The 14,478-nt window shown below is 27.6% G+C and overlaps 1 protein-coding gene across 1 annotated transcript; it reads right to left on the bottom strand.

The window, feature by feature from the left end:
- Nucleotides 1–6,913: 6,913 nt before the first annotated feature.
- Nucleotides 6,914–9,124, bottom strand: Mrpl24 (mitochondrial ribosomal protein L24). The gene is made up of 5 exons (XM_074242209.1): nucleotides 8,796–9,124; nucleotides 8,553–8,735; nucleotides 7,441–7,643; nucleotides 7,165–7,351; nucleotides 6,914–7,081 (listed from the first exon to the last, which is right to left on the bottom strand). The coding sequence occupies exons 1-5, from the start codon at nucleotides 8,895–8,897 to the stop codon at nucleotides 6,995–6,997; spliced, it is 762 nt and encodes a 253-aa protein (XP_074098310.1). The 5' UTR covers nucleotides 8,898–9,124; the 3' UTR covers nucleotides 6,914–6,994.
- Between the last annotated feature and the right edge of the window lie 5,354 nt (nucleotides 9,125–14,478).

The following is a 14,478-nucleotide window of genomic DNA, read 5'->3' as shown; positions in this document are numbered from 1 at the left end:
TTTTGAGGGAACCAAACCCTTTATAATTTTTAGAGAATCGGATTTTTTCTTATGTTTCGAAAAAATGATACATTGATGAGAGTATTCTGATAAATGATTAAAACAAAATATTCAATCATTTCAAAATTACATGTTCAAAAACTGTTCATTCTTTAAGTTAAAAAATTACCGATTGATTTAACTGATATTTTATGAGGCTTTTTTCTATATTCTTGTCAAAAGGATTGACTTAAAGTTTTAAAATTTTCGTGTAAATAAATAGCTTTCTTGAGAATAACAAAAAAATTGAACATTTAGTTAAACAGCTTAGTTAATTTTTAATTTTGTACTTTTTTATAATTTCATAGATTTTTTTCGGATTACAAAAAAAAATTTGACAAATACAGCACTTTCCCAATGTCGCGTCAAAAACGCTCAAAAACTATTTTACAGAGCTGCTAATATGTTTAAAAAAATGAATGTTTTCATACTCTTTATAGTTATAATAAAATGATGTTAAAAATAAAAATGATATGATTGTTTTATTATTACCTTTAAAAACAGTCGTAAAAATAACTCTTTTTTAGCCATCGAAGGAGCTCCCCTTCCTCAAGGGTAGGCCGTAACAAATGTATTTTCAGAAATTTTATTTTTCTAATCACGTATCAAATAGGGGAGGGTGAGGCACGACGTACCACCCGGGGCACAGCGGCGAACTTTCAAAGCTTGATGAAAACAAAACTTTTTTTTTCTATCAAATCTCAATAAACTTCAGGTATTTATTCATTTTCTAGCCAGAGTGGATGATCTGAGTCGTAATAAACCATAAAAAAATTTTTTTGCTAAAAAATTAATAAGTTTTTAAACCAAAATCAAATTCGTCATGATCTTACAGATGAACAAAAACTTTTTCTGGGTTAAAAAAAAATTATAATTGAAAAAGGCAAGAAAACTTTTTGTTAATCACTAAATTTTAAATTAATTTGAGAATATAATTGTGAAGAATAATAATTTCTCTAATCTATAAATTGCTGTACATGTTCAACTCCTCTAATAAAATCTGTCTTGTATATATCACTCACTTTTTTTCCGACTTTTTGGTGATTGTTCTTTAGCTGACTCATTGATATAGGTGACGTCGGCAGAAAAAAAGTCGTTTACCCGTGAGTTTTTAGGACACTACTAGACCCGGGTTTATCGACGTTAAAAATACTGACGACATTATCACATTTTCTTTCGGTAAAACTTTTAAATTCAAATTTAACTGCATTAAAATTTTTCTGAACTGCAAATGAAAAATTTTTGTGGTTGAGATTATTATTTTTAAGCCGAGGGGCGAGGGGGAATGTAGGAAATCAATAAATAATTTGTATCACTCATGAAATTTTCGTTTGTTTTTGAGTGAAATTAAAAGATATGAACAAATTGAAATAAGAAAATAATTTTTACCCGATAAAACAAGTTTTTGTCTAATCATACATGATCATGCATAATGATCTATATATGATTGGATCCAAAAATTGGTCAGGTACTATTATATATAATCATATGTACAATCGTGGACATTAAGTATGTTTTAAAATTTACTAGAATATAGCCGTTTGTAAACTAACAATTTTTAAAACTGAAAATAATGCCGTTTATAAAATGAGAGGATCATTAAAAAGATAATACTAAATAATGATTAATAAAAATGATGCAAAATGTAAACCAAAAAAGAGATAAACATTAATAAACTCAATAATGAAGCGAATGAATTTCAAAAATTGTCATTAATATAATAATACATTTTTAAATACGGCTAAGTGAAAAAAAAAAGTTTTTTAAAAAAAAGTGAAATTAAATAAAAGAAACAAATGCATATCTTGACATGAGAATAAAAATAGTTTTAGAATAAGGTATTTACGTAATGTTGATATTTGTTAAAATTGGTGCATCGTGAATTATGCCAATTTTAAACTTAGTCACGCGAATCCAGCCAATAGTAAACTTTGCGATTCATTAAATAAACGAATGCTAAATTATGTTAACAATTAAAATGGCTGATTGTAAACTCAGCAGCTTATGAAAGTAGCAAATTCTTAATTTTAACGCTTATGAATTTATCTAATATATATTTATTTATGATATTTCTGAAGCTATAAAATTTAGATACAAAAGCCTCTTCTCAACTACAGGTCAGCCAAGAACTGATTTTCCGAAATTTTAGTCACAGAGAATATTACGGAGCCGTTAATGATAAAAAAATTCTTGTAAGGAATTATTCATGCAGACTAGTGTAATGTGTAATCATGAAAGATTTTATTTTTATTTAATTATGTACATATCGCTTTACAGATGCATCCGAGATCCCGAGTCGAAATTTGAGTTCCGTTGTAACCGTAATTGTTTCTCATCTCAATTTTACGGTCAAAACAGACTTGCCGCTGTATTGATAGTTCATTTAAACTGAGGTCTGGTTTCACCGTAACTAGCGGAGTTATGTCCCATTTTACCACGATTACGGTCAAACCAGACTTGAAATAATAATAATAATAATAATAAATAATAAATTAAATTTTGAAATTCTTAGGGATTCGGGTTCAAATCCAATCGAAATCCCATTTATTTATTTATTTTTTTTTTTTGTTTTAATCACTGCAATAATAATTATTATTATTATATAAAATAAGTAGTAATAATTAATAATAATTGCCATTAATATAAAAATTTGTCATTAACAATTATTACTACTATAAATTTCGTTTATGAACAGAAAAAAATATATAAATGAATTTTTTAACAAAAAAAAAAAAATGAACGATCTCCCAAATTCGAGAGAGTAATTTTCCTCAAACAAGGATTATTTACTGTCCAGTTTTTACAGATTAAGGAGTAGGGAGATAGGAGGAAAGGATTATTATGTCAAATTATCCTGATACGCTTCGTAAAGAAAGAAATAAATAAAAATTGCTTTGCCCTAACCAAGACCCGAAAACTAGGGACCTATCCGCTCGCCAGACTTACGCGCTACCCGCATCGCTACACGGCCGAAAGGAAAACTCGGAATCTCAGTAGCATTATAAACTTTTTAAATGACGCGTCTTCAAATAACTACGTTCTGAGTGGAATCTGAAAAAAAACTTCACGAAGAAATTAAATGAATAATAATAATTATATCTATATACATTCAAAATTCCCATTATCCCTAATAATATATAAAATTTTGAATTCGGGACAACAAATATTTTAACTTATTTTACATATTATCACTCTAAAAATGTTTAAGATCCACATATACAGGATCTCGAAATTGAAAAAAAAAAAAATTATTAAGAAAAAAGCCGTGTATTTAAAAAAAAATATGTAACGTAATGAAGTTGTCAATTCAAATATTTATAAATGTTCAAAAGCTTATAGTTTGGTCATAAGTGGACCAAATAACACCTTTTTTTCTTTAATTTCTTTTCTCTTTCTACTTATTTTTGTGCCGTTTATAAACAAAAATTGAAATTTAATTTCGTATTGTCAATTATTCATCTTATACTTCTATTTTCAATTTTAAGATTTGGTAATTGTTTATTTCGACGGCGACTATAGCTCGGGGTGGGAAGTCAACATTAGATTATTTTCTACTTAGTGGATATTTTTTTTTTTTTTAGAGTAAATCTAAAGCAGAAAAATTTTTCAAAATTTTTTTTTGAAAAATGTTAATTTTTGGATAAACAAAATTATAAAAAATGTAAAATTTTGAATTAAAAAAAAAATTTCAACAAAATATCAAAAAATTGATATTTTCAAAAATTTTTTTTTTGTACTTGTAAAATAATTTTTTTTTTTTTTATTAGAGTAAATCTAAATTAGAAAATTTTTTTGAAAAATTTTAATTTTTGAATAACTAACAATTGCGAAAAATTTTAATTTTAGAATAAAAAAATATGAAAAACGTCAAGTGTTGGATGAAAAAATAATTTTGAAAAAATATCAAAAACTAATATTTTCGAAAAATTTTTTTTCAATTATTTATTTTTATTTATAGAATAAGAAACAAATTACCAAAAATTGATAGGCTAAATGGATGAACTTTATTGCTGATTTTCTATCAGAGTAAAATTTAAGTTAATATTTAAATTGCGACAACTAGTTTACTTTTAAAAACGTGAAACTAAACAATTACCTATGATTCTTTTATACTTTAAATTTGTGCAGTGAAAATATGTGAACTAAGCTGAATTTAGAATAGAATAATTTTTTTTTTCAAAATCCAAATTTTTGAAAAAAAAAAAAAAAACATTTTTCTGAGGTCAATATTATTATTATTTTTCTTATTATTTATTTTTAATTTTTAAATGTCAACTTTTCATAAAAGTTTGTTTTTTATTCATTTGAATTTTCGCGCCTAAGAATTACAAGATGGCAAGAAAAATAATAATAATCAACAAGATGACAAGTATAATAATAATATTAATAATGATAATATTATACTTTTGAGAATTTTTACGGTCAAATCAGACCTGCGTACGTCTGGTTTAACCGTACTTATTGTCCGATACCGTCTTGTACGGTCAAAACAGACTTGATTTTTAGCGGCATATTAGACTTCAAAGAGTTTGGACATTTTTACGGTTAAAACAGAACTCGAATTTTGACTCGGGTTAAACTACCTGAATGTTTTAGTGTTCTAATACTAGAAATTCCGATATATATAATATATAAATAAGTAATTATATAATAGACTAGCAGTCCGCCCCGGCATCGCACCGGTATTTCACAAAAATTTCAAAATTAACTGTAATAGAATAATAGCCTATGTCACCCGAGGATAGTGTAGCTTTTCAACCGTGAAAAAATTTTTTAAATCGGCTCTGTAGTTTCGGAGCTTATTCAATGCAAACAAACAAACAATCAAATCTTTCCTCTTTATAATATTAGTATAGATTTAACTATATAGTATAAATTATATTAGTATAAATTTAGCTATTATATATGGCTCTTTATAATTTTAGCCATATATAATAGCTAAATTTGTCATTAAAGACAAATTTTTGGGAACTGGGGGAAATAAAGGATAAAGGGGGAATGGGAGGACCTTTACTCAGTAGGAATTTTCGGTAACTGAAAAAGTAATTCGGACAGCCCAGACCGGGAATCGAACCCGAATCGTTTGGTTACGCGCCAAAGGCTCTTCCAGTTAAGCTATCCGAGACACTGTCCGTAATTACTATTCAGTCACCTAATGAGGCCTATCGAGTAGTAAACACCACTGTGCATCTTACGGTAAAGAGCCATATTTAAGCTCCAGTTAAAAAATTCTATGAAAATCAAATTTATCGTCTTACCCCAAAATATCTTAGGAAAGGCCTAAACACAGCTGATTTCAAAAGCGGAATTTAAAATTCCAATTTTATAAGGTCCATCAAGGAAGTTACATTTTGGCACACCCTAGTATATATAGAGAATATCTAATCGAGTAAACAATTAACAAACTGAAATAATTGTAAGAAACAGCTAAGTAAAAGAAAAATTTATGTTTTATTTACATAATAAATAATTACTTACATATTATATTATTCATAGACATATTACATGTTTCATCATACATCGACATATAATATACATTTAAATTTTATATTTTCGCATTGTTTTTTGTTTTAAATTAATTTTTTAGTTTTGACTAGTATACGTTGCGCGCGTCTGAATGTTAGTATGGAGTTATATATATTTTTATGCTTATGATATATTTGACCAATCACGTGACGAATAGTTTGCTTACATGATATATTTTCATATTTTGCATCTAAATTATAAAAGTGTAGATGGATGATACACTGATGAAAAATCACTGAATTTCGGTCTATATACCATCAGATATCGGAATTTCTAGTATTAGAAAACTAAAACATTTAGGTAGTTTGTTCTCTTTCATTTTTCAAAATCACTTAAATTGTTTGAGTCACTGTTCACTCTTAATTCAAATTGATTCTTACTCAAATTGAACTGACGAAAAGTCACTGAGTTTAGATTTATGAACCATCGAACATCAAAATTTTTTGTACCAGAACACTCGAGAATATGTACATATAAATCACTTCGATTTAAGTCTTCTAGATGAATTATAACACTCGTACACATTTTGAAACTTTCTAAATCAATTCACAAAATTCTAGAAATTTTTCGAACATCTGAATCGATTATAATAGTCTGTACTTATTTAAGAATTTTCTAGATCATTCCAGATATTTTTAGAACTCTCTAAAACATTCCAGATCGATAACAACAGTCATCCACAGTTTGGAATTTTCTAGATCAATTCAGAAATATCTAAAACATTCCAGATCAATAATATCAATCTTACACATTTCGGAACTTCCTAGATCATTCCAGAAACTTTGAGAATTTTCTCTAACGTTTCAGATCGATTATTGCAGATTGCCCTCGTTTTATAATTTTTTAGATCATTCTAAAGATTTTGAAAACTTTTTAGAACATTAAAGATCGATTATAACGATTTTACGCATTATTGAACTTTCTAGATCAGTCCAGAAATTTGTAGATCTTTCTAGAACTTCCAGATCGTTTTCAATAGTTTGCATACATTTTAAAACTTTCTGGATCAATCCAAAAATTTTTAGAACTTTCTATAACATTCGAGATCGACAATAACAGTTTTACATATTTTGCAACTTTCTAGATCATTTTAGACCAAGGGGTATTTACTATCCCAAGGGGAAGTTGATTAGAATTGGTTGTGATAGAGAAAACCGAGCATTTACGTACTAACAAAGCATTATATATATATATATATATATATATATATATATATATATATATATATATATATATATATATATATATATATATAGTTATTCAACTATTTAACTTTAAAATTGTGCAAAATTAGGTAAAATAAAATTGCATACCATATTTGCATTGAAGTAATAATGTAATCATAATGTAGAAATTAATCTAATGTGTATTTTATTTATTAAACAAAACGTGATTTTCATTACATTTATTTCATTAATACCATGATTCTCTAATACCAATAAGTTTTTTTAGGTACTCGATCTTCTTTAATATTCATTTTATCCATGATATCCATTTCAAAAGTTTTTAAGATTGGCTGGAAAAAAAATAAATTATAATAATAAAAAATTTTTAAAGAAAAATCACTAAAATAGATGGATATATCCATAAACAAAATACCTTGAAAGTAATTTTTTCGACATTGTCTTTAGTTGTATCTTTTGATTGCTCTCGATAAAGATTTGGATGTTTATAATCCATAGATTCTAAATTACTTAATGGTATTGGAATAATTCGTCCGGTTCGAGTTGATACACGAACTTTTTCTCCTTCTTCTGTGTATCTCCATTGGACTTTTGTAGCTTGCCTGTGAAACAAGTCAAATATATATTTATTATTTTTAAAAAGTTAAGATTACACTTTAAAAAAAAATATTCAATATTTTTCTATACTAACATATCACTTGGATCTACTAAAGCCACATCTGTAGTTACTAACAATGGTTGCTCTTCTAAGATATAGATTCCCGGAAATTTTTTAGTTTTACCCAATGATACTAGTTTTGTATTCAAGCCTTCCACTATGACCCAATTTCTCTCTTGAATAATCATTTGAACTAAGCCCTGTTTACCCTTATCACGTCCATTCAATACTTCAACCTGATGAAAAATTTCAACTATTAACTTAGATATAAATAATGTAATTTCATTTGCAATCGACTACATAAATGAAGAGGACAATTACGATTTACATCGGAAGATAAAAAATAGTATATTGATGGAAAATTCTTATAAAGTTATTTCGTTTTATAAATGTATTATAAATGTTTAATTCATTTTTCGTCTACAGGAACATTGGAGAAATCATTTGCAGTAGGCCGTAGTGAGTTTATTTTTTAAACTTTATTAATCTAATTTCTTTTTGAAAAAATTCTTAAATAAACTCATATAAAACTTCTGCCATAGCAGATCATATGTTATTTTCCGAAAGTAAATTTTATTTGATTTCAAAATTTATTCAAGACGTAATTAGAAAGATAAAATTTTTGAAAATACATTAACTACGACCCACCTTTAAATATCAATATAAATAAAAGTAGCACACATACATAAGATGAAAGACCCAGTTGTAGACACTGGCCTAGTTGTTAAACACTTGCAATTTTATTTTAATTAAAAAAATAAAACGTTCTCCAAAACCAATTATCTTAAAATTGATAGTTCAAAAATTGTACAGTCGAGTCTCGTTATGAGTCAGATTTTTTTTTTTTTTTTTTTTTCTAACGAGACTCACGTTAATATGAGAGAGACACTAATAGGACTCATAACGAGACTCAATTAATGTATTGAAGTTGACTTGTTTGTTTTAATTAAAATATAAGTGCAAATCTCAATAACTGGGTCTTTTACCTTATAATAGTTATCACATGAAAAAATTAAGTGTTAACAAAAAACAATTTAAAAATTACATGAAAAAGAAAAGTAAAATTTTTTTTGCAATAATTTATTCGAAGTAACCCAATAACGACTATACGCACGATATTTTAAGTGTAAAATCAAGTTTTTTACCCGATCTCCTCGAAAAAAACTCCATTCTTTTATTGGTTCAATGTAATGAACTGGAACAGTTTTACCAGGAGCATTATCAAAATAAAATTCTCTTGTCCAAGGGCGGTGTGTCGTAAATTGCCATTTTCTTCTTTCAAGAGTTCTGGGAAGATAACGTGGATCATTGGGTGTTTTGAAATAAATCTAAGAACAAATATTATAATTTAAAACTAATATTTATTTATTGATAGTTAATTATCATACTTGTTCCATAGCTCGTTTTATGTAACGATCCGGCAAATTCGCATATTTTTTTGACCATTCGGCAACATGTTGAAGACATGAATAAGGTTTTTTTATCCGCATTATGTTTATATGATTATAACTTTTCAACCGTAATTAATTTGTTGGAACTGAACTCGATTTGTTCAGTATTACGATTTGATACTATGAGCATTTATTTTTTTTGTTTGCTAGGTTATTCCATAAAAGACCTTTAGCTTGTTTATTAAATTTTACCACGTGATAAAAGTATACATTGTAAGAAAGCAATTTTATATCCGATGACAAGATAGGTCGATAGGTGTCGTCGTTGATGCATTACGCGGCAAATTAACAACAAATATATTTTATGATATTTACAATAATTTAGTAACAAATTAATAATAATAATAATAATAATATTGGAGTTAATACTTTTTCATGAAATCTGCATTGTAAATGTGAGTTTCAATGCCTTTTGAGCCAACCGAAACGACCGAAACTAGTCAATTTTAGACCAATGCGACTGTTGTCGGGCAGGAATCAATCATTTTCGTCTGAAACTATCTAGTTCTGGTTGGCTCCAGACATTGAAACGAGCATTTTTAATGCAACTTATATGAAAAATATAATGTGTGACGCTGAATGAAATACAGTTTCAGACCGAGTGATGCCAGCCCTCGCTTCGCAGGCAACTTCACTCTGGTCTGAAATCGTTATGTTTCATCCCTAGTCACACAATATACTATTGTTAACTGATAAACCATAAGAATCTAAGACATAATTTGTGAGCTCAGTTATGCATTTGAGTATGTACTATGCTAAATATATGTAGGACCACACAGGGACAACAATAAGTATTAATTATAGTAAAAATTTTTTAATAAGGTTGCACAAGTACACGTTAGTGTAAGTTACCAAAGAAAATCAAGTCAATATTAGACGAGATTTATGTAGACACATTTAGTTTCATACATGTAAAATGCATAGTAAATTACCAGTTGAGTTTTCAACATATTTTCTCTTTTTTCGTTAAGTGTTTTGGTGCCGTCTATTAACTCCCGATGAATTAAAAAATTTTTAAATATCGTAAACGATCATGAAATAAATTAATTAATTTAAAAGTTAACTGTTATTAGAGCGCTATCTGTTCTATTATGAGAGCAGGAATTCAAATAAAATGTTCAAAAACTCAAAATTATATAAGCTGAAAGACCCCATTAGTGGCACCTTTAACCCCAATTAATGGTACTTTTTCTTTCAATGAAAAAATGTTCTACTTGGAATAAAAATTAAAAATTTATTCGATCTAAAGGTCTTTAAGATAAGAAATAATATATTCATTATTGAAATTAATTATTTCATTGATTGAATAAGTACCAAAATCAAAGAAAGTGTCAGTAATGGGGTCCCCGCCACTAATGGGTTCTTTTACCCTATTACATAATTGAAATAAATTAAATTTTATATTCAAAATAATGTTAAAATCATTTATTTAATGATTTAACTTTTACTAGTTGTAATAAACATCTTTTAGTTAACTTCGTTTCACTTATAAAAAAAAAAAATATAATAAAAATGTATATTTCGATACAAAGGAACATTGTAGCCGAATTGAAACTCTATAAGGAAAAGTCATAAAAGACACGTGTGAAATTCAATAGACGCTTGTTCTAGAGTAAAAAATAATAGGTAAGTAATATGTAACTAAAAAAATAAGATTGTTAAATAAAATTTATTATTAACTCTTGGAGTACATTGGGAGTCATTTTGACCCCAAAATTTTTTGTGCTAAAATATTTGTCGAAAATAGGTTCGTTTTTAATTAATTTTTTCAACATTAAAAACTAATTCGTTCAGAATAATAATGATTGTATTCAAAAAACATGGTTTTATCTACCAAAAATGCAATCACCTGAATTCCGAGAGAATGCATAGCTTCTGAGATATAATCCTTCGAATGGCAAGTGAGGTCAATTTGACCGCGTCTGTACTCTAAAGTTCTGTTCGGAGATGTGTACTCCGAGGATTTAATCTGATTTTAAATAATATTGTAGTTGAACAAAATTAAGTTAAGTTAATTAATAATTAATGTTCTGTACTTAATTGATAAGTAACTTAAATTCGTTATAATATAATGAATGAGATTTTAGGAAATAACGCGTTATTGAATGATGATGCTTTTTTCTTTCATACGCATAAATAACTAAACTCATTTATGATTTTATAAGAAAATCCGATTTTAGATTGATATAAATAATAATTAATTTAAGTTAACTAGTAAAATTCACACATTAATGCAACATATTATAAATAATATATATATATATATTCATGTTATAGTTTATTATAATTTACGTTATAAGAAAGTACATAGATTTTAAAAGGGTCTATTAAATTATTAAAAATAATTAAATAAACATAACGACTGTTTTACTAAAAGTATGTGTTAGCGAAGTCCAATTTTCAAGTCGATAAGCTTAAATAAATAATATAGATATATAACAGAAAATACACATTGATGTATAAGAATGATTTATATGCACTAGAAAATGTGTACTTATGTATTCCTTCGAGTGATGTATGTATGAAAGATATAGTGGAAGAAGAATGGAGTTTGAAGCTCACCGGAAAAACTATGTAACGACACTTCTCTTCGAGAGCTTAGATTATTAAGATCACAAACCTTAATTTTATATTTTTTGAAGTCATCTAATATCTTTTGTCAACTTGGATAATAAATTAAAAGCAATAAAATAATATTGATCGAATTAAATGATGTTTAAATAAAATTATTATCTAAAAGATTCCTTTCTCGCGCTGAAACCGAGTATTTCGAAACTCTCGGGCGAAAGAACTACAGTAAGTTAAGGGTAAGGCTCTCAACAAAATAAATTACTATCCACCAGATGGCGGCATAACACTAATGTGATGCCAGGCATTACTCTGCAGGTGACACCACCTATTAGTTTAGCGCAAATTTAAATGTTCAAATGATATATATTCAAATTTAATCTCAATTCGAAAATTAAATATAAACCTCTGCTTAAAAACATAAATAAATCTTAAGCTGTTTACTTAGTCCTCGTCTGTGAGGCAGAAAATTCGTTATAATTTGTTGCTCACAAAAAAAAAAGGGAAAGTAAAATTTAGAGTAAATACAAAGGAGTATTGTCGTTTGGTCCTGGAAGCCATAAAAGAGTTTCGAGAAATCCCGGAGCCATGTGTTGGCCACATGACATTTGGGACTTTTGAGGAAAGTCATAAAAGACTTGCGTGGAAATCTCAAAAATCCCTTTGTCCTTAAGTGATTAAATATTTTAATAAACATGTAACATTAAATAGACAAGTTAGAGAAAAATATCTTATTGTTAATATTAGATTTTAAAGAAATACTTGGCTAAGCTAAATAATAATAATTCAGCTTAAAGATATTTGACTAGATGTTTGATAATTTGTAATTAAATTATAAATGGAATAACACGCGCAAACTAACTATAACTTTATCAAATTATTTTAATCAAATAACTAAGTTACCCTACTCTTAGTAATAATATATAATAATTATTTATTGATAATTGTTCAATAATAAGTAAGTAGCATCTTATGTAACCTTTAAGGAATTAATTTCAATGGTTTAGTTATAATTTTAGAAGTGACGTCAAAATGACTATGTCATACTATTATCATCTGTACCTCGACCGGGTTTTCTGCGGTTTCCCTAAATAAAGGTCGCGAATGCTTAAATAAAGCAGGGGCGAATGCAGGTACATTGTAATTTAAGTCGGCCGCAGACGCAAACTAGAATAATATTATTATATATATATTCTAATATTATAGGAAGATTATTATTATTACTGTTATAAGCTAATCGACCAACAAATTATTTAATCAAGATAGTAAATGTAAATGTAATAAATAGTTTAATAGCTAAAACTTAAGTGATAGTATGTAAAACTATATTATATATACTGTAGGAATAAGATATTTTATGTATTAGACATAAGGGTAGTAAGTTATGACAGAGTGCAAGAGTGTATTTGTGAAGTATGGAGGGGATACGTGAAGCTAGAGGCTCGGACTTAAAAATTGTGACTTCATTTCTCCTCGAGAACCCAAGATCGACGTTATCTCGATCGCGTTATATTTTCTGTTCCTTTTATTTATATATCTCTTTTTTTTTATTCGATGGTAATTGATCAATAAATGTCAAAGCAAATTAAGTTAATCTGCAAACTAAAATTGGTGTTTTATGTAAATTGTTTTAAATTTAAATTCCTTTTTCCTGCACTGGAACCGAGTATTTCAATACTCTTGGGCGCATGAACTCTCGTCGGTAACATTCTCAGCTAAATATCAACATCACTAGACGGAGGCATAACACTAAATTGATCGTACTGCCTCCTTGTAGACTAGGATATGAGTTGTAGTTACGCGGGATTTATTTAAATTTGTCATTATTTTATTAATTTGCATTTATTACCGAAAAACGTTAAATTAAATAAAAAAAAAAAAAAATTTTATTAAATAGAGTAATTCTAAATGATAAACAATGATTATCAGAGAGAAGTAAAGTTACTAAGGATCGGCTCGAAGTTATGTTTCTTGGCTTCACAAGAAATATGTTTCTCCCCCTTCATGTTTCTCATCAATATACTTAGTCTATTTCATATTATACTTATTTTAATATGTAACTTTAATACTTATTGTCATCGATATCTGTACCTAAAATATGTTTAGGGCCAGTTCTTCAATCCGGGGCTTTCATAAAACTAAAGTCAGTAACAATAGCAACAGTACTTTTTTAATACTATCTAAATTCAGATGAAATGAAAACCGCAGATTGAAAAACTGACCCTTAGCTTGATACGTACAAAAATGCAAATATGAGTTCACAAATTATTTTTTAGATTTTTAACAATAAGTATTGACTTTGAGAACTATACTTCCATCGTAATGATAATTATAATTCTTATTTTTGCATTTTTGAAGTTTCTCGATATTACTTATAGAGAGCGTTGCCATCAGTCCTACGGATCACATGGATCACACAACGAAATATAAAAAAAAAAAAAAAAAAACTGAAATCTCTCAATAAGTATGTAATGACGAAATTTGCTCCAGACGTGAGCATTAATGCCTGAGTTAAAATGTATCAACTCTATTGCATTTTTAACCCATTTAACTTAGGCATTAATGCTCACGTCTGTGCATGAATTATGAATCATCATAATAAAAAAAAATTGCTTTATCGAGTTACATAAAATGTCACATGTATATACATTGTACAAGTATGTACATACCATTATCCCTGATAACTATGCTTACTACACAAGTTTACTCTAAAATGCGTATTTTATATCGGACTGTCTATTCGGACACTGTGAGTGAGTTCCGCGTGAGGCTAGCGTGAATATTACAAATTATTTGCCATGCTAAAATTCACGCTACAGTGTCCGAATAGCCTCAGCCATTTTATATTGATATTTAAAAATAATCTACACGATATTTTTTTCAAGAAATACCAGTTAACGCCATCTCGACTAATTTACTAGTATACTAGTTCTATAGAACAGGATATAGACAGAACAGGCACACACATACAATGTGTATAAGTTAATATATATGCGTGTAGATATGTGTGTGTGTACATTTATACACTTAGGCTTATATTTACTTGTAGTGG

The sequence above is a fragment of the Cotesia typhae genome, unplaced genomic scaffold, assembly GCF_013202065.1.
Source record: "Cotesia typhae breed Kobodo isofemale line unplaced genomic scaffold, CoteBio_Ctyphae contig_4, whole genome shotgun sequence".
NCBI classification, from domain to species: domain Eukaryota; kingdom Metazoa; phylum Arthropoda; class Insecta; order Hymenoptera; family Braconidae; genus Cotesia; species Cotesia typhae.
The sequence above is the reverse complement of the archived record's forward strand: the minus strand, read 5'-3'. Positions and strand labels throughout refer to the sequence as shown.